Here is a 26,981-nt window from a genome sequence, read left to right as displayed (position 1 = left end):
TTCAATGGCGATCCTGGGAGTCTGGAAAAGTCAGTTGTTTCACAGCAACATCAAGCTCCTCCTCTCCTCGTTTGTGGATCATCTTATGCACAGTAAGAGCACTGCTTGTACTGAAGCCCTTTCTACACTCCATGCATTTGTATGGCCTTTCCCCTGTGTGGATCCTCTTATGGGTAGTAAGAGTACTGCTTCTACTGAAGCACTTTCCACACGTCAGGCATTTAAATGGCCTTTCCCCTGTGTGGATCTTCTTATGGAGGATAAGGGCACTGCTTCCACTGAAGCCCTTTCCACACTCTATGCATTTGAATGGTTTCTCCTCTGTGTGGATCCTTTGATGGGAAGTAAGACTGTAGCTCTGACTAAAAGACTTTCCGCACTCCATGCATTTGAATGGCTTCTCCCCTGTGTGGATCCTTTTATGCTTAATGAGGCCACCAGCCTGGATGAAGCTCTTTCCACACTCCAGGCATTTAAATGGTCTTTCCCTTGTGTGGATCCTCTTATGGACGGTAAGGGTTTCGCTTCTACTGAAGCCCTTTCCACACTCCATGCATTTGAATGGCCTTTCCCCTGTGTGGATCCTCTTATGGGCGGTAAAGGCACTGCTTCTAATGAAGCCCTTTCCACACTCCATGCATTTAAATGGCTTCTCCCCTGTGTGGATCCTTTTATGATTAATGAGGCCACTAGGCTGGATGAAGCTCTCACCACACTCCAGGCATTTAAATGGCCTTTCCCTTGTGTGGATCCTCTTATGGACGGTAAGGGTTTCGCTTCTACTGAAGCCCTTTCCACACTCCATGCATTTGAATGGCTTCTCCCCTGTGTGGATCCTTTTATGATTAATGAGGCCACCAGCCTGGATGAAGCTCTTTCCACACTCCAGGCATTTAAATGGCCTTTCCCCTGTGTGGATCCTCTTATGGGCGGAAAAGGCACTGCTACTAATGAAGCCCTTTCCACACTCCATGCATTTAAATGGCTTCTCCCCTGTGTGGATCCTTTGATGGACGGTAAGGGTTTCGCTTGTACTGAAGCCCTTTCCACACTCCGTGCATTTATATGGCTTCTCCCCTGTGTGGATCCTTTGATGGACGGTAAGGGTTTCGCTTGTACTGAAGCCCTTTCCACACTCCATGCATCTGAATGCCTTCTCCTTTGTGTGGATCCTTTGATGGGAAGTAAGATGTTGTCTCTGACAAAAAGACTTTCCACACTCTGGGCATTTAAATGGCCTTTCCCTTGTGTGGCTCGTCTCATGGACGGTACGGGCACGGCTTGTACTGAAGCCCTTTCCACACTCCAGGCATTTGAATACCTTCTCCCCTGTGTGGATCTTTTGATGGCAAGTAAGATGTTGTCTCTGACAAAAAGACTTTCTACACTCTAGGCATTTAAATGGTCTTTCCCTTGTGTGGATCCTCTCATGGACTGTAAGGGCACTGCTTCTACTGAAGCCCTTTCCACACTCCATGCATTTAAATGTATTCTCCCGTGTGTGGATCCTTTGATGGGAAGTAAGATGATGGCTCTGACAAAAAGACTTTCCACACTCCATGCATTTAAATGTCTTCCCCCGTGTGTGGATCTTCCTATGGACGGTAAGGGCACTGTTTGTTTTGAAGCCCTTTCCACACTCCATGCATTTAAATGGCTTCTCCCGTGTGTGGATCCTCTTATGATTAATGAGGCCACTAGGGTGGCTGAAGCTCTTTCCACACTCCAGGCATTTAAATGGCCTTTCCCCTGTGTGGATCCTTTTATGGATAGTAAGGGTGCTGCTTGTACTGAAGCTCTTTCCACACTCCAGGCATTTAAATGGCCTTTCCCCTGTGTGGATCCTTTTATGGATAGTAAGGGTGCTGCTTGTACTGAAGCTCTTTCCACACTCCAGGCATTTAAATGGCCTTTCCCCTGTGTGGATCCTTTTATGGATAGTAAGGGTGCTGCTTGAACTGAAGCTCTTTCCACACTCCATGCATTTGAATGCCTTCTCCCCTGTGTGGATCCTTTTATGGATAGTAAGGGTGCTGCTTGAACTGAAGCCCTTTCCACACTCCATGCATTTGAATGCCTTCTCCCCTGTGTGGATTCTTTGATGGCAAGTAAGATGTCGTCTCTGACAAAAAGACTTTCCACACTCCATGCATTTAAATGGCCTTTCCCTTATGTGGATCCTCCTATGGATGGTAAAGGCATTGCTTGTACTGCAGCCCTTTCCACACTCCATGCATTTAAATGGCTTCTCCCCTGTGTGGATCCTTTGATGGGAAGTAAGATGATGGCTCTGACAAAAAGACTCTCCACACTCCATGCATTTAAATGTCTTCTCCCCTGTGTGGATCCTTTTATGGGATGTAAGATTACTCTCTTTGTTGAAGCTCTTTCCAGAATCTATGCATTTATATTGTGCATCACATGTGAGAATTCCCTTATGTCTCACAAGGGATGCAGTCTTATGGAATCCCGAACCGTAGTCCGTGCACTTATATGGCTTCTCCTTCTGGTTTCTTTCCTGATCAGTCAAAGTCTTCCTTTCACAGAAGCTCTTTCCATCCTCCAGAGTCTCCCCGATGGGAAGATTTTTTTGTGACCCATTTTCCTGAGAAAATGGGAAACTCCAATTGTAATTTTTTCCATTCTCTTTGGGTATATAATCCTGTACTTTGGATGTGGATGGATAGTGTTCATTTACCTCTAATGTGTCTTTGGATAGTTTCCCCATATATTTCTTCTGTATTTTTCCCCCTTCCTCAAGAAGCTCCTGCATGTGAACCTCAATGGAAGATGAGCTTTCCTTATTCAAATTACTTGAGGGGTTTCTCTCCTGCCTGTGGAATTCTGTTTGAATTGCAGGCTTCTCCATTACGTCTCCATGCTTGAACCCTTGGAATGATTCCCTTGACTCTTCATGGTCCTTCTCATTATCACCTTCAAGGGGAAAGGGAAATAAAGAAGGTTAAAGGAAAAGACCAATCAGTCGGAAGTCATCATTATTGCCTTCTGAAACTTATCAGACTCTAAGACATAGCATGTTTGATTGCTTACAATGATATAAATGATAATTCCCATGTTAATAAAGCCTAAAAGATTTAAGAAAAGCAGACATTCTTTTTCTTTATAATCATCCATAGATACTCAAATCCCAACAAGGGTCAGCTTTTAATGAAAAATCAGAGGAAGCATCCAAAGTTGTATTGGGAGAATACTAACATTTATTGGAAAGGTACCAATTCAGGGGTGGGATTCAATTTTTTTTACTACCAGTTCTGTGGGCGTGGTTTGGTGGGCGTGGCCTGGTGGGTGTGGCAGGGAAAGGATGCTGTAAAATCTCCATTCCCATCCCATTCCAGGGGAAGGTTACTGCAAACTCCCCATTCCCTTCTGATCAGCTGGGACTCGGGAGGCAGAGAATAGATGGGGGCTGGGCCAGTCAGAGGTGCTATTTACCGGTTCTCTGAACTACTCAAAATTTCCACTACTAGTTCTCCAGAAATGGGCGGAACCTGCTGAATACCACCTGTGCATCTATTCCAACAGAGACCTACAAGAACTAAATCCCCCTTTGAAACTCATCTTCAATCTCCTCTTTTTCTTCTTACAGAAAACATGTTTCACTTGCATTTTGTTTTTTATTTGCCAAAAATCACATGATTGAAGGGGGAGAAATACTAGTGTTCTTCTATTAAGCTTAAGCTGCATGTTTGCAATGGGAAACCGTCACCATTTTACCCCTAATTCTAAGTTGCAGGATAGAAATAAAATAGAACTAGTTAACCCACTTACTTGAATGACAAGGCCTCATAGCAATAGCACTTAGACTTATATATCACTTCACATGGCTTTACAGCCCTCTCTAAGCGGTTTTCAGAGTCAGCATATTGCCCCCAAAAATCTGGGTCCTTATTTTACTGACCTCAAAAGGAATGAATGCTGAGTCAACCTTGAGCCTGGTGGGATTCAAACTGCCAAATTGCAGGCAGCCGGCAGTCAGCAGAAGTAGCCTGCAGTACTGCATTCTAACCACTGCGCCATCACGGCTTCACAGGACTGATATGGAATTATCTGGGCCAAAAAAGCTGAAATCTGCGATGGAGTTTAACATTACATCAAGAAAAGGAATGACTTTGCCACTGACTTCTTTAAATAGAAATAGAAAACACACTAGATGTGAAATGGCACAGGATGCATCTAAAGAGAACGCCATGGATCTATTTCCTTCCTAGGAGCAGGAGAATGGCGTGTTTCTTTTTTTTTTTTAATAAAAATTTTATTGGTTTTTATACATATATGGGGAAAAGGTAAGGGGATATACAAAACATTTTGGCAGCTCCCACACTAGTGATAGAAATCCATCCAAAACTCACAATTTTTACAATCTTAAAAACAAAATATAAAAGACAAGCAGAAAGCCAGGTCTTATTCTATATTGAAAGAGGCGGTGGTGAGGCCCCTCCTCAAGAAGCCTTCCCTGGACCCAGCTCTGTTAGTCAACTACCGTCCCATCTCCAGCCTTTGCTTTCTGGCGAAGGTCGTAGAGAGTGTGGTGGCACAACAGTTTCCACGCCACTTGGAGGAAACTGATTATCTGGACCCGCGCCAGTCCGGTTTCCGGCCCGGCCACAGCACGGAGACGGCATTGGTCGCGTTGGTGGATGATCTCTGGAGGGCCAGAGATGGGGGTTGTTCCTCCATCCTGGTCCTATTAGACCTCTCGGCGGCTTTTGATACCATCGACCATGGTATCCTATTGTGTCGACTGGAGGGGTTGGGGGTGAGGGGCACCGCTTTGCGATGGTTCTCCTCCTACCTCTCTGGTCGAGCACAATTTGTATTGGCAGGGGGGCAGAGGTCGACCTCGAGGCCGCTCACTTGTGGGGTGCCACAAGGATCGGTCCTCTCGCCTCTCCTGTTCAATGCATATATGAAGCCGCTGGGCGAGATCATACGTGGGTATGGGGTAGATTACCATCTGTACGCGGATGACACCCAGTTGTACATCTCTACCCCAAACCACCCCAACGATGCCGTCGAACTGATGTCCCGGTGTCTGGAAGCCGTACGGATCTGGATGGGAAATAACAGACTCAAGCTCAACCCATCCAAGACTGAGTGGCTGTGGCTACCGGCGCCCCGGTTCAACCAGCTGATTCCATCACTGGCCATTGGGGGCGAACATCTGGCCCCCGTGGATCAGGTACGCAATTTGGGCGTCCTTCTAGATGCCCGGCTGTCAATGGACGACCATGTGACAGCCGTGGCAAGGGGGGCGTTTCACCAGGTTCGCCTGGTGCGCCAGTTGCGTCCCCTATTGGACCGGGACGCCCTTCGCACAGTCACTCATGCGCTTGTGACGTCCCGGCTAGACTACTGCAACGCTCTCTACATGGTGCTCCCCTTGAGATGCGCCCGAAGGCTGCAGTTGGTTCAGAATGCGGCCGCGTGGGCAGTTCTGGGAGTCTCTAGATACTCCCACGTAACACCTCTCCTGCGCGGGCTACACTGGCTGCCTGTGGCTTTTCGGGTGCATTTCAAGGTGTTGATTATCATCTTCAAAGCGCTCCATGGCGCAGGACCTAGTTATTTGCGGGATCGTATCCTGCCCCTCACATCCCTTCGGCCGATTCGCTCACACAGAGAGGGACTTCTCCGGGTGCCATCCACTAGACTGTGTCAGCGGGCAGCGCCCAGGGGAAGGGCCTTCTCTGTGGCGGGCCCGAGCCTCTGGAATGACCTTCCCCCTGACATTAGAACGACCACGGACCTCCGCTCCTTCCGCCAGAAACTCAAAACCCACTTGTTTCATCTAGCCGGCCTGGCCTAATTCCAGCTTTCCCACCTCAGTTTGAATTTTTAAATTTTGTGATTTGGTTTTAAGGTTAAGTTTTAATTTTTATAAATTTGTACAGGGGTGTATTTAATTCGATTTTAGTTATATGTATTTTGACTGTATGACTTAATTTGTACCTGTACACCGCCCTGAGTCCCTTCGGGGAGAGGGGGTGGTCTAAAAGTCCAATAAATAAATGAAAATAAAATAAATATTGTCAACCATGTGTTCACTCGTTTTCCTTTGTCACTTTCTAGCATGTCACCAATTGCTGTTATTTCAAATACTTTTATTTTTGTGATCTGAGCCTTTTCGATATTGTTCCTTCCTCCCTATCCCCAGAGGAAGCCTCAGCCCCCCCCCCTCCTTCTTGTCTTGCACCTTACTGTCCCTTTCACTACCTTCACGGTGTTCGTCCTCTGGAAGGGGAAAATGTTTTTTTATGAAGGCTTCCGCCTCGTGAACTGTATTAATTCTAATCCTGTTTCTCCTCCCCCCCAGAAGATCAACATTCCCTCTTAGAATGGCTTGTTTCTACCTGCTTCCTCCCCAGAGATGACATCAATTTGAGATTTTTTAAATGAGAAACAGCCAGAGGTATCCAACTACAAAAAGTCTTCCTGAATTCTCTGTCTGCAGAGTAGGAAACACCCTTACCAAGAGAGGCCACGTTCCTGTAATTTTCCATCAGGACTTCCCAATGCAGAGCTTTTTGGCCAGGATCCAGCTGAGACCATTCCTCCTCGGAGAAATACACAGCCACCTCCTCGAAGGAGACAAGGCCCTCCTGACGGGGAAAGAGAGTACACAGAAGGCCCAGGAGGTATTGTTAAAAAAACAGGTCCTATCGCTTACAAATTTCCAAAGCAATGCTATGCACTAAGGTAAATGGCTCTGCTAGGTAGCATTTCAGGGTTTATGTGAGAAAACAGACAGAGAAAAGGTTTGGATTGAAGAAATATTTTGGGTAGTGTTATGCCACAACATATACGTTTATACTGTTGTTGCTCTCTTGCTCCATCTAGTGGCTGGACAGAGAAACACACCCCAAGTATATTATTTTGGAGCCTACTCCATTCATTTGCCAATCAGCCTGCCCTCTCAAACCAAGTGCATGATGGGAAGCCTGACTCCTTAAGGTTTTGCAAAAAAATAAAGTGGAACCACAACTGATGACCTTTTTCTACTGGTCCACAATAGAAAGCGTCCTCACTCATTGCACTATGGTGTGCTATGCTGGCTTGACAGCCGCGGATAGAAAGACTTTACAGAGGGTGGGGAGCACAGCACAAAATATCATGGGGTAGGCGACATTGCTAGGGCTCCCTGCCTTAGGAGAGCGAAGAAAATCCTCAGGGAGGACTCACACCCTGGTCAGCCCTTCTTTCCTCTCCTACCATCGGGTAGGAGATATAGAAGCATAGTCAGCCGCACAAACAGGCGGACGAACAGTTTTTATCCGTGGACTGTCTGAGTCCTGAATGAAAAATAACATTACAACAACAGTATGGGAAAAAGTGAAAGGAAAACACTACTTGGAAATACCAAGATGGCTTTCAACAATGGGAGGTTTGACACATCCGAATATTAGTAATATGAGAAACATTATTAGATACAAAGATATTTTATCAGAAAGGGGAGAACTAAAGCAGAAAAAAAGAACTAGAAGAACAAGGGATTGATATAGGCTATTTCAGTGGTCGGCAAGCCGCAACTCGCGAGCCACACGCGGCCCTTTACACATTTTAATGCGGCTCTTCTGTGTGCCGGGCGCCCGCTCCCCTCCCTCCTCTCGGGCACTTCAAAACAAGCGCCCCTTTCCCTTTTTTCGACCCACAATGATTAGGGAGGATCCTGAAGTCGGGCGGGGACGAGAAGCGAGGAGGCAGAAAAAGAAACGGAGGCTAAGGAGCTTCCCCCCGCCCCCTCCCAGCAAAAATCTAACCGCGTGATCGGTTAATTTGCTACTGCCCGCCCGGCTCCCCAGTTAGATTTTTGCTGGGAGGGGGTGGGGGGAAGCTCCTTAGCCTTCGTTTCTTTTCCTGCCTCCTTGCTTCTCGTCCCCGCCCGACTTCAGGATCCTCCCTAATCAGGAAATCAGGAAAACTAGTACTGACCGTGTCAGTATTGTTTGGAATGGAGCTGAGCACAAGAGAGTCTTTAGAATAGAACAGAGCTGGAAGGGACTTTGGAGGTTTTCTAATTCAGCCGCCTGCTCAAGGAGAACCTATACCAGCTCAATAAATTGTGTATACATTGATGGCATTTTTTTAAAAAAGGCTTAGTCTGTAAAATGTTTCAAAAACTAAAGACAGCATGGCATAAATGAGTGGGATAAATAAATCAGCCCACTTTGTGAAATAAGTGGGAAACAGAATTAACACACAGCCTTGACCTTTTAGTTGTTTGGATCCCTGGAGTTTCTTGCCATGAGCATTTCTATCCTATTTTAAGAAGAAATTACAATTGGAGTATGGCTGGCTGGGGAATTCTGGGAATTGGAGTCCACACCCCTTAAAGTTGTCAAGGTTGAGAAACAGGCTCACCTTCAGCTTTATGATTTTTAATTTGTGTGTGTGTGTGTGTGCCATTCCAGTCAGTCTTGATTACTTTATGATTGGGTATATGTGGAAATGGGTGAGTTAATTTGGTGGCCATGGGATTTGATAACAAAGTTATGGGAAGGGAACCTTAATCCAGGTGCGCTCAAAAGGCTTTTGAGGAAGTTGCAATCACAAATTGGTTTAGCATTCTTGGACAGTTCAGCATTACAAACGTTAAGTCATTTGGGATCCTTCCATATTGCACGCTGGTTTTTGTTCACAACGTCCTTCCAAGCGTTGATACGTTTTAAGGTTAATTTGCTACTGCCCGCCCGGCTCCCCAGTTAGATTTTTGCTGGGAGGGGGCGGGGGGGAAGCTCCTTGGCCTCCGTCTCTTTTTCTCCCTCCTCGCTTCTGGGGGAGCAAGGCCCGCCCAGCGCCAGGCTTTGGGCTAACACAGAGGTCTGCAAAGTTGGCTGTTTTAAGACTGGTAGACTTCAATTCTCAGAATTCTGGGAGTTGAAGTCCACCAGTCTTAAGAGCCAATTTTGCAGATCCCTGGGCTAATATGATTGATGCCCTTGGTGGACTTCAATTCTCAGAATTCTGGGAGTTGAAGTCCACAAGTCTTCAAGCTGTCAGGTTTGAAGACCCTGGGTTTTTTTTTCTAAAGGGTTGGGGGTGCAAGGGTCTTGCAACTTGACAGCTTTAAGGCTTGCATGCTTCAATGCCAGAGTTCCTGAGCCAACATGACTGGAGGAGGAATTCTGGGAGTTGAAGTCCAAAGTCTTAAAGCTGTCAGGTTTGAAGACCCCTTGGGGTTTTTTTCCTAAAGGGTTAGGGATGCAAGGATCTTGTAACTTGATAGCTTTAAAACTTGTGTGCTTCAAATGCCAGAGTTTATTGAAACTAAAAACAGTGTACCATCCTATGTATTTTCGGTTTTAAAAATGTGGCTCTCAAAATAAATTTCAATCGTGGTTTTGGCGAGATTTGGCTCAGTTGAAAAAAAAAGGTTGCCCACCACTGGGCTATTTACACAAATGCAAATACAATCAAGATATGAAAATAGTTTTAACTTGGGAAGCTCAGAATTGCATAAGATACTTATGGGAACACATGAAAAAATGATTAAGAAACTATATAGTTATTTACTTAGAATTAAATTAGAGGAAGAAGAAGTAAAAGAAACAATGATAGCATGGGCAAAAAACATTGGTTACACGATAGAATTAGAAAAATGGCAACAACTATGGGAAAGGAAGTGTAAACCAACAATGGCAACAGCATATAAAGAAAATTTGTATAAAATGTTTTATAGATAGCACATGCCACCCGAAAGATTAGAGGGAGAGATTAGAAAGAGGAAGAGGAGAGGAGAATGGGTGTTGATACTTACCTGATACACTTATTCTCACTGCAGGTGGAGACAGCAATCACGTAGGGTTAGCTCCGTCTAGTAACTAATAGGGCTGAGTCTACAGATTAAAAGCCATCCTCCTTCCTGCTCTTCCCCAGCTTTAGGCGAAGACAACTGTAGACTGACGTGTAGGTGATATGGAGAAGTAGAAAAAAGGAAAACCAAACAACAGAAAAAAAGGGAAGACCTAAACCCATCAAGGATGAAACCAGACCGGAAGAGGGTGGGGGTGACTGCTGTCTCCACCTGTGGTGAGAATGAGCGTATCAGGTAAGTACCAACACCCATTCTCCACAATTGGTGGAGGAAGCAGTCACATAGGGACATACCCAAGCTAGTCCCTAATTAAGGGCGGGATCGGGTCCCTGTGGAAGTGGAGTCCAAGGAATGGACTTGCTATAAAACCCACCTTCCAAAGGCCGCTTCAGCCGAAGCAAACCGGTCTATCTTGTAATGACGGATAAAGGAAATAGGAGCCATGGTGGAAGAGGAGACTTTAGAACCCATGGAAGCTGGCTGAAAAGAGACTAGCAAGACTTCAGAAGGCCTGACCGTAGATGAACGTTTGATATAAATATGTAAAGCCCCATGAACGTCTAGGGAATGCCACGTTTTTTCTAACCCATGAGAAGGATTGGAACAAAAATTAGGGAGAATTAACTCCTGAATCTTATGAAAGGATCAGTTAATTTTGGGCATAAATGCCGGACCTAGACGGAGAACAACCCTATCTGCATGAAATATACAAAGGTCGCTTCTAATCGACAGAGCTGTGATTTCGGAGATTCGTCTTGCCAACGTCACTGCGATCAGGAAACAGACCTTGAGCGTGAGATGGTGAAGAGACACGGTCCGCAATGGCTCAAATAGAGCCGTGGTCAGAAAGTCTAAAACTTTGGTTAAGTCCCAGGTTGGGTATCTGTGAACAGTTGGAGGATGAATATTGGTCACTCCATGGAGAAACCGACGTATGTTTGGCAGATGAGAGATGGGCACACTTGTTGGTAGAGTCAAGACTGTAGAGAGGGCCGCCACCTGACGCCTTAACGTGTTGGCGAAAGACCTTTTGTGAGGCCCTGTTGGAGAAAGTCTTAACACATTAGCCAGAGAAGCAGACAAGGGAAGAATGTCAGAAGCACAACACCACTTAGTAAATGCTGTCCAGGTTGCGTCGTATATTCGAGTTGTGGAAGGGTGGCACGAGGCTTGAATGGTTTGAATGACACTCTCCGACAGAGCATCCACTTTCAGCGCCTGCCGCTCAACCTCCACAGTTAGTTGTAGCCGTTGCGGGTCTGTATGCTGGATCGAGCCTTGTGAGAGGGACAGTCTGTGTAGCGGAGGTGTTACTGATAACATCATTAAGTCCCCGAACCATGGTTGGCGTGGCCAATGTGGCGCCAGAATTTCTGCCTCCTCATCTAGCATTTTCTGTACCACCCTCTGTATTAGTGGCAGAGGAGGAAACGCGTATGGAAGGCCTGGGGGCCATGGGCAACGCAGAGCGTCCACCTCCTCCACTCCCGCCAATGCATACCTGGTGAAGTACCGCGGCAGAAGGGCATTTTCCCTCCAGGCGAAGAGGTAGAGTACCAGTCTGCCGTATCTGCAGGATAGTTCCTGGAAGAGATTGTGTGAGATGCTCCACTCGCCCTGGTCGACCGGAATTCGACTTAGCCAGTCAGCCTGAATGTTGTCGACGTCTGAGATGTGTTCCGCCCTGAGGGAGAGAAGATGGGCTTCCGTCCAAAGCCCTAACAGCCATGCCTCCCTCATTAGCGGTTCAGACCTGGTGCCCCCTTGTCAATTTATGTGCGCTTTCGTGGTGATGTTGTCCGTGAGGATTAGGACACTGGTGTTGCGCACCGTGTTTTGGAACCTCTGAAGGGCTAGATGGATGGCTCACAGTTACAGCCAATTGATGGTATTGGCAAGATCGGCTTGTGACCACAGTCCCTGAGTCATCCCTGACTGAAGGTGGGTCCCTCACCCCGTCAGGCTGGCGTCAGTGGTGAGAGTTAGACGAACCGGCTCTTTTTTAAAAAATATTTTTTATTTAAAACAAATACAATATCCTTCTATACATGCTGTAGAAAGTGTATCAGTTGGTTACAAAAAGACTTTCGTGCATCTCTTCCACAGTCAACAAACATAATTTATATTAACTCAAGCATTTTAACTCAAATATTTATACATGTCACCATCATCATACCTCCATTTTCATTTGACTATAATTGTTTAAGAGTCCTTCATAAAATATAAAATATAAAAATAAAATATACCAAAATTTAATACATAACCGCACACTGGCCTTTCAATTACTGTTTCTAAAATCCCCCACTAACACTAAATCCTTATGTCCTATTCTAGCTAAACATCCATAGTATTTAATAATAAAGTTTTCTAATCCTTCTTTCCAAATCACTGTTTAAAATTTACACCCAGTTTCCATATATTATACCCATATCTCTCTCTCTCTATATATATATATATATATATATACGTTGTTATTCTTATCCCTCCTTTATTTGACTATATCCTGTATCATAACATTTCCCCCCTTATAATCAAAACTTTAACTGTATCTAAGATGGTTCCTTTTTTTTATTAACCTTTATGTATAATCCAAAGGGATTTCTAATCTTCCTTACATAGGTACCATTCAATATTCATATCCAATTATACTCATCATAACACAACACATTGTATACATTAGTAACATTATCAAATATTTATTTAAACTATATCTATTATCAAAAAATTTCACTAAATTTACCTACTTGTAAATTATATTCTTCCATCTATCAACCTGTATCTTTCCAATAGCAAAACAGTCTCATAACTTCTGCCATTTGTGGTGCCAGTCCTGTAATCATCTCCTTGATCAACTTTGTATGGACTCCTCTTAGCAACTCCTTGCTTATAAAATCTCTCATGTAATCTTGATGCCCTTCTTCTGTTTCCTTAATCAGCTTATCTTTGATTGTCAGTAGTGTTATCAATGCTATTGCTAATAAAATTTCTCTCTTTAAATCCATAGATTCTTTGGTTTCTTCTTCTTCTGTATCTTGCCCTCTGGGATACATTTCTCCTCCCTTTAATTCGTCTTTCAGTATTCCACTCTTTCCATTTTCAGAGAACAACCAATCACCATAAATATCAGCAAATTTAATCTCGTTATATTCATTTTCCACTTTGATTTTTTGAGTTTTAACCACCACATTTTGCATTTGATAAACATCCTCAACTTCTTCATCATATTTTGCTGTTATGTGGTCTACCAGCTTCTTCTCTATCCTCTCATATTTGATATTTTTTGTATTTCTGAAAATATCTTTTGCAAGCTCAAGATTTCTGTTTGCTTTTGAAATTGTGCCATTCTCTCCAGCTAACAAATACAGCTGCTCTAGCTTGGAAGATTAATAAAATTAAACATAGATTCACAAATATGTTTGTTTTCACTTTTCTCTGGTTAGAGGTATACTTCAAAGGGACATCTGTATGCTTCCCTTCTTATCACTCTCTATAACCAAGCAGTAAGACCTTGCAGTGCCAAGCCAAAACAATCAGTGAAGAAAAAAAGTGTTCCATTTCCAATACACAAACTCCAATACACAAACCCTCCAGCCACCGAGCAGCAGTGTTACCGTTGCAAATTTCCTTATTTCTTTTGTATCTTTTTTGTATTTCAAGTTAGAAAAGAGTCCAATCTTTAAATGGGTTAGAAGAACACCCATAGCAATGAAAGCAGAAAACTTTAGTCCAAAGGTTACAGAGAACAATAAAAGAAAAAATAGAAGAAAACTTAATCCATCCGTTTCAAAAGGCTTGCATAAATTCCATCCATGAAGATAGCATTTAAAAAGTAAGATAATCACTGTCCAAAACCATTCCCAATTTAATTCCGCCTTAATTCTTCTGTTCTCCAATTTAAATTAATTTAAAGTTTTTTATAGGCAGTCTCTTTTTAAAACAGTAAAAGTTCCTCACCAGCTGGAAAGACTTTCTCTTTCCGTATCCTTCCGTTTTGGAAACGCCCCGACTTCGTCAGCATTGACAGGATTTTTTGTCGCCAGCTTGAAGTACTTCTCTCACATCGATCAGGGACTTTGCAATGTCCCTGAGGTCAGCAAGATGTATTCTTCCTGTTCTCTTTGGGACGGTTTAGATCCGATTGGACCAACCAGCGGCAAATGTATCGGCTGCGGTCTCGGAGCATCAAGACCGCACATCCGTCTTGTTGCGACATTGGCGCCTCCTCCAGACGAACCGGCTCTTGAAAGAGAGTCCCTTGAGTCAATGCCGGGGAAAACCATGACCCCACAGGACTTTTTCACATGACACCATTTTCCCCCGAGAGGCGAGACAACTGGAAAAGTTGGGCTCTGCGATGTCGCCGGATTGTCTTGGTCAGCTCCTGCAGGCTGTTCCGCCGATCTGCTGAGGGGAACACTTTGCCCTGCACAGTGTCTATTAGAGCTCCCAGATGAAGGATGTGAGTGTCTGGGTTTAGAGACCTTTTGCTAGATTTACAGAGAAGCCTAGCCCCTGGAGGACTTGAATGGTAGTTCGAATGTCCCTGTGACCCTTGTTGGGAATATACTCCTAGTGTTGGGAAGGATATATGTGTGTGTGTGTGTGTGTGTGTGTGTGTGTGTTGTATTTGTGCTGATAAAAAAAAGGCAACATTAAAAATAAAAATATGGGTTTCTGCCTGGATGGTTTTCTGTGATGAGCCGAAAGGACAGAAAGAGGGAGGAGTGAGCTCCCTCCCATATTTGGTCATACCAGGGGTTGTAACACAAAACACAGACACACACACACAGACACACACACAGACACACAGACACACAGACACACAGACACACACACACACACACACACACACACACACATATATATATATATATATATATATATATATATATATATATATATATATGTATGTATATGTGTGTGTGTGTGTGGGTGTGTGTGTGTGGGTGTTTTCGTAGATTTTCACGGGTGTAGGTATGCTGGTTTTGTTGTATTCGGGTCTTTTCCCGTGTAAGGTTGAGATTGTCTTTGCAACGTTTCGGCAGGATCTCACCTGCCATCTTCAAGCTGTGGGCTTAAAATGTGATCGGAGCTGCCGTCTTTCTGTAAGTCTTGGTGGGAGGGGATGGGGTGCTGGCTTTGTTTCAGTAAGTGGAATGATTGGTTGTGTGGTTGTATCATGATTGGTAGATTGGTGCTGATTGGTGCAGGCTGTGTGTGCATTGTTGTTTTGTATTTTAACGGCTTGGGTGGTGGGTGGTGTTCGTTTGTTGGCTAGGGCTGGTTTCCAGATGTTTGGTAGGCGGGAGGTATCATCACGTTTGTTCATGTTGTGGGGGTGTTTCTCTATTTCGATGGCTTCCATGATTATTCTCTTGTGGAGGTGTTCTGTTTTGGAGATTAACCTGGCTCCTTCAAAGTTGATTTCATGTCCTGTAGCTTTAAGGTGCTGGAAAAGGGAGGAAGTTTTTTCTTTTTTTCTTACTGCGTTCTTGTGTTCTGTGATGCGTGCATTTATCCTTCTGTTTGTTTGTCCTATGTATATTGCTGGGCAGATTTTGCATGGTATTTTGTAGACTCCTTGGTTTTCTAGCTGGATTTTGTCTTTGGGGTTTCTTAAGATGTTGGCTATTTTTTGGTCAGTGGTGAAGGCTGTCCTGATATTGTGCTTGTGGATAATTTTGCTGATTTTATCTGTGGTGCCTTTGATATAAGGGAGGAGGGCAATGCCATTGTCCTGTTCTGTGTCTTGGTTTTTGGGGGAGTCTCCTTTTGGATTAGGTTGGTGATTATTTTTCTTTGGAATCCGTTGGAGATTAATACATTTGTGAGTTTGTGTAATTCAGTTTTCAGGTGGTCTTTGTCGGCTAGGCATTTGGTTCTGGAGATGAGGGTCTTGGCTACAGAGTTGATCTGTGCAGGGTGGTGATGGGATTGTGCATTTAAGTAGCGGTTGGTGTGTGTGTTTTTCTGGTAGATGGTGTGTCCTAGGGAGCCATTAGGTTTTTTGTAGATTAGGACATCCAGAAAGGGAAGTTGGTTGTTTGCTTCTATTTCCATGGTGAATTGTATTTTGGGGTGTAGGCTGTTGAGATGTGTGAGGAAATTGTCCAGTTTTTCTTTTCCGTGTGGCCAAATCACGAAAGTGTCATCAACATATCTAAGCCAGAGTTTGGGTTTGTGTTCAGATTTGTCTAAGGCGTTGGTTTCAAAATGTTCCATGTATAAGTTTGCAATGACAGGTGAGAGGGGTGATCCCATGGGTGCTCCTTCTATCTGTTTGTATCTTTGTCCATTATGGATGAAGTATGTGTTGGTTAGGCAGTGGTTGGTCAGGTCCAGGATGTGTTTGGGGGGGTTGTGTTTTTTCTGGATGGCTGTCAAGGCTTCTTTTATAGGCACTTGGGTGAAGAGGGATATGACATCGAAACTCACAAGTAGGTCGCTGGGTTGTATGTTTTGTTTCTTTATTGTTTCTATGAAGTGGAGTGAGTTTTGTACGTTTGAGGTGATGGTTTCTGCGTAGGGTTGGAGTTGTTTGGCGAGGAATTTGGCAAGATTCTGTAGAGGTGAGCCTATGGAGCTGACTATGGGTCTGAGTGGTGTTCCTTCTTTGTGTATCTTGGGGAGACCATAGAGTTTGGGGCATCTGGAAGATTTCTCTCTGGGGATGATTCTTTGCTGGATCTCTTCACTGATGGCAGAGGCTTTTATTTTGGATTTGGTGGTCAGCTCCATAGGCTCACCTCACACATATATATATATATAATCTACCATGACAAATGGTCGCTGTTGCTTTAAATGAGTGGATGTACCTAACAGATATAATTAGCTTTGCTATAAGAGGAAGTCAGGAGAGCTGATTCTCTCTCTGATTCTCTGTTTGTCCTATGATTGATGACTTGATGACTGGAACGTGAACTGCGACTGTAAGCAATTGTTTGTTCTTTGAATTGTGTTTGGACTAATATCTACTATCACTACTTGTGAAGCAAATTTAGTAGTAAAGCTACTTGTTTATACTAGCAGTGTCTGTGACTCTATTCATGTGTTTCTATTAGAAACGTTTTTCTCTCCGGCTGCACATTCCGCTGCACTACTCTCTGTCTCCCAACGGAGATACCCCCTAACACTGGTTATGGGCTCAGTGTACCCTGTGTATCCAGAGTGCCAGCTGCAGCGTTAAGAGAGTGGAGTTGCTACACACGTTATAGTTTTGCAAATATCTAGTTAGTGAGATATACCTGAGAAGATGGCACAAGGCCAAACTCCGAATTTATCGTTGATCACCCGGCTGGATGGCACAAACTACGTATTCTGGTATGCAAAATGTACTTTGCTATTGCGTAGTGAAGGGCTTTGGGACGTAGTACAGACCCCACCGGATGTCACTGCCTGGGATGCAAACAATGATGATGATGCAAAGAAGATTGCAGAGTTCCAGAGAATGAATGAACGGGCGTTATGCATTATTGGTCTCACACTGGCTGACCAACAACTGAGTCATATCCAAGGTGAACAGTCTGCTGCTAAATGTTGGGACAATTTAAAGAAAATATATGTTCGAGACTCTGTGGGTGCCCATATTAATATTACAAGAAAACTCTTTAGAACACGCCTCACCAAGGGTGGTAACATGTTAGCACATTTGAACTACGTGAAGCAAATGTTTCAAGAGCTACATGAGAAAGAGTTAATTTTTTCGGAGCAGCACCAAGTTTATATTATTCTCTCATCACTTGATGAAACTGGTGAAATACCGTATACTAGATGGTTTGGTAAAAAACCAGACCTCAGTTACATTCATATATTTGGAACTCCAGCTTGGGTTCATATTCCCTCGCAATTGAGACAAAAAGGACAAAAGAGAGTTCAACAACTAATTTTTATAGGCTATAATTCTAATCACAGACCCTACAGATTTTGGCAAAGAGGATCAACAAGGGTCGTTAGCAGTGCAAATGCCAAATTTATGGAATATATAGGATGGAATAGGTTAGAACTAAATAATGATGTAATTATAGAAACCAGGCCTAGCACTCATGAAGATGATGAGAAACCAGGATTGGATATTAAAAATGAGTTGTCCACTCAAGAGGGAGTAGTAGAGCAGGAACAAGTGAAAATAGAAAGTCCAGTAGAAAGTCCTGAGTTACCAAGGCGTTCTACACATGTAACTAAGCCACCTGATAGGTATCAGGCAACTATGGCTTATCAGGTAAACAAAGTTCCTGCAACACATCATGAAATGACCACATTTCCTCCAGAAGATCAAAAGGAATGGAGAACTGCAATGACTAAAGTTACGACCTAGTTACTTGTGGGATCGTATTCTGCCCCATACATCCCTGCGACCAATTCGCTCGCACAGAGAGGGATTCCTCCAGGTGCCGTCCACCAGACAGTGTCGAGGGGCGGCGCCTAGGAGTAGAGCCTTCTCTGTGGCGGGCCCAGCCCTGTGGAATGACCTCCCTCCGGATATTAGGACGACGTCCGACCTCCGTTCCTTCAGAGTTAAGCTCAAGACCCACCTATTCCAAGTAGCTGGCCTGGCTCAACCATGATCCAACTATATCGCTCCTGACGGGTTTTTTATTAATGTAATTCAATAGAATTTATTTATTGGGGTTTTTAAATATTGTGACTTTTTAATTGTTTTAATTGTTAATTGTTTAATTGTTTTTTAGCTATCAGCCTACCTCCTCCTTGTATACGTTGTATACGTTTTATATACGTCCTTGTTACATGTATGTCCTGTCCAGATTTGTATTGTATTGTATTGTACTTTGTATTTTATTTGTTTTATTGTACGCCGCCCCAAGTCCTTCGGGAGAGGGTGCGGCTTAGAAATAAATATTCTATTCTATTCTATAAAGAACTTAAGTATACTGAAAGTATATGAAAATACTGATTTACCTCCAGGTAAGAAAACAATAGGGAATAAGTGGATATATAAAATAAAAACTGGCGGAGACAGAGCCATAACATATAAGGCTAGACTAGTGGCTCAGGGTTTTGACCAAGCAGCCACAGATTATGATGAAGTGTTCGCACCTAGTCTAAAATCCACTACACTTAAGAGCCGCTTTAGTCTGGGCTGCAAAAAATAAGTATTTGATTAGACACTTGGATGTAGAAACAGCTTATCTACATGCACCATTACAACACACAATCTACATGAAAAAACCAGCAGGAATCAAAGACAATGACAAGTCTGAATGTTGGATTCTGAAGAAGAGTCTTTATGGCTTAAAACAGTCTGGTTATGAGTGGAACCAGTGTGTAGTAAACGCTTTAACCAGTATTGGATTTAAAGCTGGTTTAGCTGATCCATGTCTGTTTAGAATGGAAAGAGATGGAAATGTTTCATTACTTCTTTTATTTACAGACGATATAGCCTTGTTAACTAAGACAGAACAAGAGGCTATTAAAATAATTGAACAGTTGAGGAAACATTTCACAATAAAAGATCTGGGTGAAATACGTCAATATTTAGGATTAAGGATTGATAAAACCAGGGGAGGGTTTAAAATATCACAGACGGATAAGATAAACAATTTGTTGAAACCGTTCAAAATGGAACTATGTAAACCGTCAAAGACTCCTATGAGTCAGGAGTTCAACAATAGCAATGATCAAAATGCTATGTTTGATAAGGGTCTGTACCAATCACTAATCGGAAGTCTGTCATATTTAAGCAATTGGTCAAGGCCTGATATTGCATACAGCACAAACCAATTAGCTAGGTATAATTCAGACCCAACTGAGAGGCATTGGCAGGCTGTAAAAAGGATTTTAAGGTATTTGAAGAAAACGATGCACTATGCATTATACCTTGAACCTAATGAGGAGCTAAAGCTGACTGCATATGCTGAGGCGAGCTTTGTTACAGATATAGACACAAGAAAGTCAACGTCAGGAATAGCTGTATTTTTGGGTAAGGCATTAATAGGATGGAGATCTATTAGGTAGAAACATCTGAGTCTGTCTACCATGGAAGCAGAATTTTCTTGTCTATCACTACTATGTACTGATATAATATGTTACAAACAGTTATTGATTGATCTAGGAATAGAAGTAAATGATTCTATTACCGTGTACGAGTTCAATCAGGCAGCTATCCAAATGGCTACTAATTTGGCAGTTAAAACTAGAACGAAGCATGCAGATTTGCGTTATTTAAATGTACGGAAGAGTATTAAAAATAAGCTAGTGGAGTTAACATACTGTATGTCAGAGGATAATATAGCCGACCATTTCACAAAGGCTGAGGGTGCTATTAAACACAAAGAAAGTTGTGAATATTATGGATTAAAATTGTAAATATATATTGGCTACCCAAAGGGGAGAATGTTGGGAGTATACTCCTAGTGTTGGGCAGGCAATATCTATCTATCATCTATCTATCTATCTATCATCTATCTATCTATCTATCTATCTATCTATCTATCTATCTATCTATCTATCTATCTATCATCTATCTATCATCTATCTATCTATCTATATCTATCTATCTATCTATCTATCTATCTATCTATCTATCATCTATCTATCTATCTATCATCTGCCATGACAAATGGTCGCTGTTACTTTAAATGAATGGATGTACCTAACAGATGTAATTAGCTTTGCTATAAGAGGAAGTCAGGAGAGCTGATTCTCTCTCTGATTCTCTCTCTGCTTGTCCTATGATTGATGACTTGATGACTGGAACGTGAACTGTGACTGTAAGCAATTGTTTGTTCTTTGAATTGTGTTTGGACTAATATCTACTATCTACTATTACTGCTTGTGAAGCAAATTTAGTAGTAAAGCTACTTGTTTTTACTAGCAGTGTCTATGACTCTATTCATGTGTTTCTACTAGCAATGTTTTTCTCTCCAGCTGCACATTCCGCTGCACTACTCTCTGTCTCCCAACGGAGATACCCCCCTGATGGAGGGGGACAACAGGATAATGTCATCTAGATATACTTGGATTCTGACAAACCTTGAGAGGAGGTGGGAATCCCTGCCTAGAGAGTGACTGACGTTGCGGAAGGAAGTTGGAGAAACTCCCGTCCTGCCCTCGAAAGGGCTGGTGTCTATAGAAGGTAGAAGAATTTATATTGTCTGCCTTGTGGAAGGTCGATAGAAGGACCTTATGCTTGTCCTTTGATTTCACTAATAAGGGTTCCAAAGGGGCACCAAACAGATTACCCCCCGAAAAGGGAGACGAAGCCAGACGCCATTTATGTCTTGCATCGGCTTGCCAATTTTTTAGCCATAGTAACCGCCTAGAGGTGACCGTAGAAGCAATGGCTTTTGAGGCAAAGCACGCTGCGTTAAGCGCAGCATCAGCAGAAAACTCGAGAGCTGCTTTTAGTTTGTTTAAAACTAAAGAAGAGGAGATCTGCTAAAAATGAGGAAAAAGTGGAAGCCCAAATAGCCCAGGCAGAGGTCTGGTGACCTTTGACAAGCGTTTGTTCTAAACGCTTGTCCTTGGGCTTAAGCGAATCCTCAGGAGCACTGGCAGCAGCATTAGGAGAAGCCACAGCTACCACAGGCAGGTCAATGGCCAAAAGGTCGAGAGCCTTAACCAAGGCAGGCCCTACATTATTCAGGCGCTTATCAAGAGAATTAGGAAAAGGACCGGTGCCAGGAGAGGCCCATTGCTTCTGCACCGCATTCATAAAAATTCTAGGCAAAGGAACCACCTCCTTCTCAACGGTGGGTTCCAGCAAAAGAAGATCCTCAGAATACCCAGTTTCTGAGGCCGCAGGCTTAGGATCCGGGGTAGGCTTAAAGCCAGCAATCTTCTTTGCCTTAAACAGCAAGGATCGGAAAAGCGCAGGTTTGAACAACCCCACAAAGGCTGATTGGGCCCCAGATCCTCGTCCTCAGAGAGGTCAGAATCTCTGGGAGGTTGCTCATCCTCATCTTTTGCTCTGGAAGATCGAAAAGCCGAAGGATCAGCAGTATCCTTACCAGAGGAGTGTTTCTTTTTACTCTTGGATTTAGACTCCAATGATTTAGATTTAGAACTGTGGCCAGAGGATCTCTTACGTTTGAGGCCCGCAGCTATACCCTTTTCAATTGCTGAAGAGATAATGGCAGCTACCTCAGGGGTAATAGCAGGGGTTGGTTCAAACCCCAAAAACCCTGGGGAGAGCCCACTGCCTCCTCTCTTGCATCAGAAGCCATATTCAAGGCAAAAGAAACAGCCACCCTCAAGATTAACGCTGACAGGGAGCCTTGTTACTGACCATTGGCTTCAAAATGACGCCTTCAACTGTTCGCACCAAAATAAACTGCCATACCTCTTTTCCTTGCCTCAAAATGGCGTCTGCCTTCTTTTATCTCCTCCTAACTGCTCCCGACTGGTCTGAGGCCTTCAAAAACAATGCGCATCAGTTTAGAAGGAGGCCACAGGGTTACCACCCTTGGGCATGCCAGCAGGGCACTCACAAGCTGACCGGAACCCTCAGGGAGCACCTGCGCCGCTCCGCTGCCGATTTGAAGCCTCCAGAGCTCGTTGCGAAGGGGAAAAAAGCCGCTGATGTTCAGAAAGGCTTTTAAGCAGCCGCGCGGCCCTTCCGCGGCGCAAGGCGAAGCCCCAGACTATTTTAATCTCTGCCCTCTGCCTGGAAGGTGTTAAGGATGGCAGAGGGTAATTTTAGAGTTAATTTAGAAAATCCAATCAGAAAAAAAAAACTTTGAAGAGAGAGAAGTCACCTACACGTCCAGCCCAGAACTGGCTGAGTCTAAAGCTGGGGAAGAGCAGCAAGGAGGATGGCTTTTAATCTCAGCCCTATTGGTTACTGGACGGAGCTAACCCTACGTGACTGCTGTCTCCACCAATTGTGGAGGAAGGAGAGGGAAAGAAGAAAGGGAAAAGGAACGGAAGTAAGGGAGGGGTAGTGAGAGTAGGAGAGACGATTGGAAGGGGAATAAGAGAGGAGGAGTGGGAGAGGGAAGGGAAGAAGAAAAGAGAAAGGAGAGGAGGAAGGAAGGAGGTAGAGAAGAAGAGAGGTTGGGAGGAAAAGGAGATGGAAGAAGAAGTAGGGTTGTTGTAAAATAAGATGGATAGATGGGGTGGAAAGGAAACAGACCAGAAAATATTGTATTTTTAAACTTTTAAATGAATTGTGATCAATGTTAAAAGAAAACACATAAATATTAACAGTGCTTATGAGAATGTATATTTGTGAATCTGAGAAATAAAAACAAAACTTTTTTAAAAAAAAAATCTAAGAAATTAATTTCCTCTTACTTGAACTGGAGTTTCAACCGTTCTTTCAGTTCCACCATCAGGAAGGGTCAACTTCCTTCTATTCTTCCCTATGAGGGAGACAGAATTTACACTGCATAATTCATAATGTAGAAGTTCTAAAGAAGAGAAGGCATAGAGAAGATGAAACAGTTGAGATCCCTCTGGGGAATGGGAGAATTTTAGATTACCTCTGGTCGTGTCCATATCTGGAACCTCCTGAGAGATTTCCGGAGATGAACTTGATGGATGCCTCCTTCCATCAGGATCTCGGATCTCCACCATGAAGGACTTGTAAAAGTTGGCAGAAAACAACAAGAATAATAAATGGACAATACACATGGAAAAGTGGAATCTTCTTCTGTGAACACCCCTCCAAAGCCCCGGAAGGCTATCAGTGAGGTTGGAAATTAGGAAAGGAACGACTATCACAAATAAAAGAACAAGGTCCTACAAGAATTAGAAGTACAGTATCTCCATGTATAACGGATGCCAAAGAACTCTGGCAGGCATGAGTTAAGAATTCAAACCCACTGTTAGATTTAGTGCATTAGATTAGAAGGTCGCTCACCTGCCAGTCAATCCTCTCCTTCTGCTCCACCCCCTGGCTCAGGAGATAACCTTCCACCAGGGCCACCGCCTGGGAGCTGGTCTCTGTTCCACACTCTCGTACCCAGCTCTCAATGTTCAGGGGCAGAAGCATCAAGAACTGTTCCAAAACAACTAGGTCCAGCATCTGTGCTTTTGTGTGCATTTCTGGTCTCAACCATCGACTAGAAAAGGAATGGAGTCGGCTGCATAGTCCTCGGGGACCTTCATTCTCTTTGTATTGGAAGCTCCTGAACTTCCAGGGCTGAACTTCTGAATGGCTGGTTGTCTCCTCCAGTATCTTCTGCCCAGTTCTTGCCCAGATCTCCCTATCGCTCTCAGGCTGGAAACCAGGAGGGCCTTTTCCAATTCCCTCACTTTCTAAAGATTGGCTTTTCATTCTTTCTGTCTTGTAGTGCAATGCCAAATGGGTCTAGGGAATCTTATGGATCTCCAAACACCTTTGTTTTCATAGTACCATTCATGTAGCAATAGTCAGGCAAGTCTTTCAGCCTTCATGGTCCATTTTGTTGCCTCCAAATGAGTCAGTATAAATGGTTTCCAATTTCTATATATGAGATTAAACACAAAATGGTGGATTTTACCCCTGAAGAACAATCGATGGAAAGATATATTTTTCTGAGCTAGTACAGGATTGTACACATTGAGCACTTAACCCTTGTGCAGGAATGTGTGTAAATAAATAAATGCATTTTGGATCATTATTTTAATTTCTTTTTTTCTCACAAAGTAGGGCTTGCTTTATAAAAACCTAGATCTGCATTTACCTACAAAGAAGCTTTTACCCAACACGCCAAACTCTAATAGGTGAACAAACCATGAAAGTTCACTTTAAAAAATGAAATTCAAAAAAGTGACCTGCTTTTGATGTTTTCTTTTGAACTCCTGGGGATCCAACCCAATTTTAGTCTCCTGCAGCACCTAAGGAGAAGGCGGGCAGAATCTCCTGCAGTTCCTCCCTTGCAACCATCTTCTTGTTCCCTGCTCCAGATTCCCCCTCCAGGCTCTTCTCGGAACTTCCTCCAGGCTATGGGGGGGGGGGGAGGATTCCCCCGGGACCCTCCCTCCTCTCTGGGGATTTGTTCCTGGGACAACGCGGCTCGTCCTGAGCACCGCTTCCCTCTGCCTGGCACCTGCGTGAAGAGGGGCGGCAGGGGAACATGGGATCCCGGGCTCTCCCACCCTCTGGACTCCGAAGATGGAATCTGCATGGGGGCTTCTCTCCCTTCCTTCTCTAGCACCAGCACCCCCTGTTCCCCCCTCCCCTTTTGCACGTGGAGACACATCACACACACTCAAACCGCCGCTTACTCTGCCCACCTGGAGTTCTCCTCCCTTCAAGACTTCCCTGCACCCACTCAAACCTCCTGCGAAGCTCAAAGGGTTAAATAGAGACGTCAGATCCAGTGACGTCACATCCCTTCCATTCTCCTATGGTAAATCACCTCTGGCGTCCGACCCCCCCAGTGGCCGAATGGGGAATCGCACGGCGTCCTGTTCTCGTTTTAGAGGGACACACCTGGCGGATTCCTGTGTGCATGGAAGGGGCTTATGCAAAGGGTGGAAACGGTGCCTTTTCCATCAGGGCCCAGAAAGGAGGAGGTTGTCCCCCCTCCCACCCGTGATCCATAACCCTTCTTTATCCAATTGCTTCTGACAGAGTTACACCTTCTCACTTTTAATAAGGGTTCCTGTAAGAAAGCTGCATCTTTTTATACGGGGAGTGAAGGGACCCAGAAGAAATCGGATTCAGCCTTCTTCTTGTTGTGTACTGAGCCGATCCACCAGATCTCAACAGATTCAAAATATAGAATTCCAAGTAACATAGTTGGAAGAATCTTGCATGTTGTGTAGCCCAATTTTGTGTAGCCCAATTCCCCAGCAGGAAACCCCACACCATCGCAGACCAATGCCTGTCCAATGCCTTCTAGAAAAGCTGCAGTGATAGAACACCAAAAACCTCTGGAGTCCAGCTGTTCCATTAGTTAATTGTTCTGTCAGGAATTTCTCTGTGACAGCCCCTCATGTATTGGAAGGCTCCTCTTACGTCAACCCTTGTTCTTCTCTCTGTTAGAACCCAGTTCCTGCAACTGTTCATGCTTTAATCTCCTAAACATCATCTTTGAGGTTCTTTGCAATATTTCTAGAGTGCCCACTGTTGATCTAGATATCTCCTGTTCCATAGAAATACTTTTATTATTTTCCTGCCTGTTTAAAAGATGAACTGCATTTTTGAGGGTAGGGCCCAGTGTTCAAATCTTTGATGATCGTTCTGGACCTTGAGCCTATCTTCTAAAGCGTTGGCTATTCACTCTAGCTTGGTGTTGTCCCAAACTTTTATGAGTTTCCTTCTATTTCCCCCATCTACATTGCTAATTAAGATTTTGGAGAGAACTGTGTCTCAGGCAGAACCCTAGGGTAACCCACTGTTTGCTTCCCTCCCTATAGATATAGATATAATGTGCGTCTACATTATAGATTTAGATGTAATGTACACGTATATATAATGTGGATGCTTCCCTCCATTTATTCTTGTGTGATTGAAGTTCATTAATAATGGAGCTTTTTCTTCTTCATGGCTGTGCAAGCAGAATTTTTTTTAAATTACAAGTATAATTGAGGAATTTGTTTTTGAGGAAACATGTACATAAACAATAACTTCTCCATTGCCCTTAACACATGTCTTTATCTCAAGGCATTGTAAAATAAGAACCACCAGCGAAAATAAAAATCAACAAACTATTCAAAAAACACTCTACTTAAGAAAACCAGTGGCATCTCTAGCACATTGAAGTTTCTAGATGGAATCAGAAGAGAGCTGGAAGGGACCTTGGAGGTATTCTACTCCAACCCCCTGTTCAAGCAGGAAATCAGATACCATTTCAGACAAGTGACTGTCCTGTCTCTTCTTAAGAACCTCCAGTGTTGAACCACCTACAACTTCTGAAGGCAAGCTGTTCAACCAATTTATTTTCCTCACTGTTGGGAAGGTTCTCCTTAATTCCAGGTAGCTTCTCTCCATTGTTTCTTGTTCTGTCCTCTGGTGCTTTTGAAAATGGCCTCTTCCTCTTTGTGGTAGTCACTGAAATACTGGAATACTACTATGATGATCCCCCTAGCTTTTCTGTAGTCTAGACTAGCCTAACCCCAATCCTGTCAGGCATTTAATCATCTTAGTTGCTCTTCTTTGCATTTTTCCAAAGTCTCAACATCTTTTTTGAAATGTGGTGACCAAAACTGGATGCAGTATTCCAAGTGTAGTCTTACTAAGTCTTCATAAATCAGTATTGAT

The 26,981-nt window shown here is 43.6% G+C and overlaps 1 protein-coding gene across 2 annotated transcripts; it reads right to left on the bottom strand.

Moving 5' to 3' along the window:
- On the bottom strand, window positions 1–25,155 carry LOC309383406 (uncharacterized protein). 2 transcript variants are annotated; one of them, XM_081935923.1, is made up of 6 exons: window positions 25,010–25,155; window positions 23,652–24,236; window positions 23,272–23,371; window positions 23,084–23,151; window positions 6,491–6,620; window positions 1–2,934 (listed from the first exon to the last, which is right to left on the bottom strand). In XM_081935923.1, the coding sequence occupies exons 2-6, from the start codon at window positions 24,066–24,068 to the stop codon at window positions 2–4; spliced, it is 3,648 nt and encodes a 1,215-aa protein (XP_081792049.1). In that variant the 5' UTR covers window positions 24,069–24,236; window positions 25,010–25,155; the 3' UTR covers window position 1. The 2 variants fall into 2 exon arrangements, with proteins under 2 accessions (XP_081792049.1, XP_081792048.1); XM_081935922.1 differs by having other exon boundaries at window positions 25,001–25,154.
- Between the last annotated feature and the right edge of the window lie 1,826 nt (window positions 25,156–26,981).

Source organism: Natrix helvetica (assembly GCF_964273705.1).
Source record: "Natrix helvetica genome assembly, chromosome: 1".
NCBI lineage: Eukaryota > Metazoa > Chordata > Lepidosauria > Squamata > Natricidae > Natrix > Natrix helvetica.
This window is presented reverse-complemented; position numbering and strand designations above follow the sequence as displayed.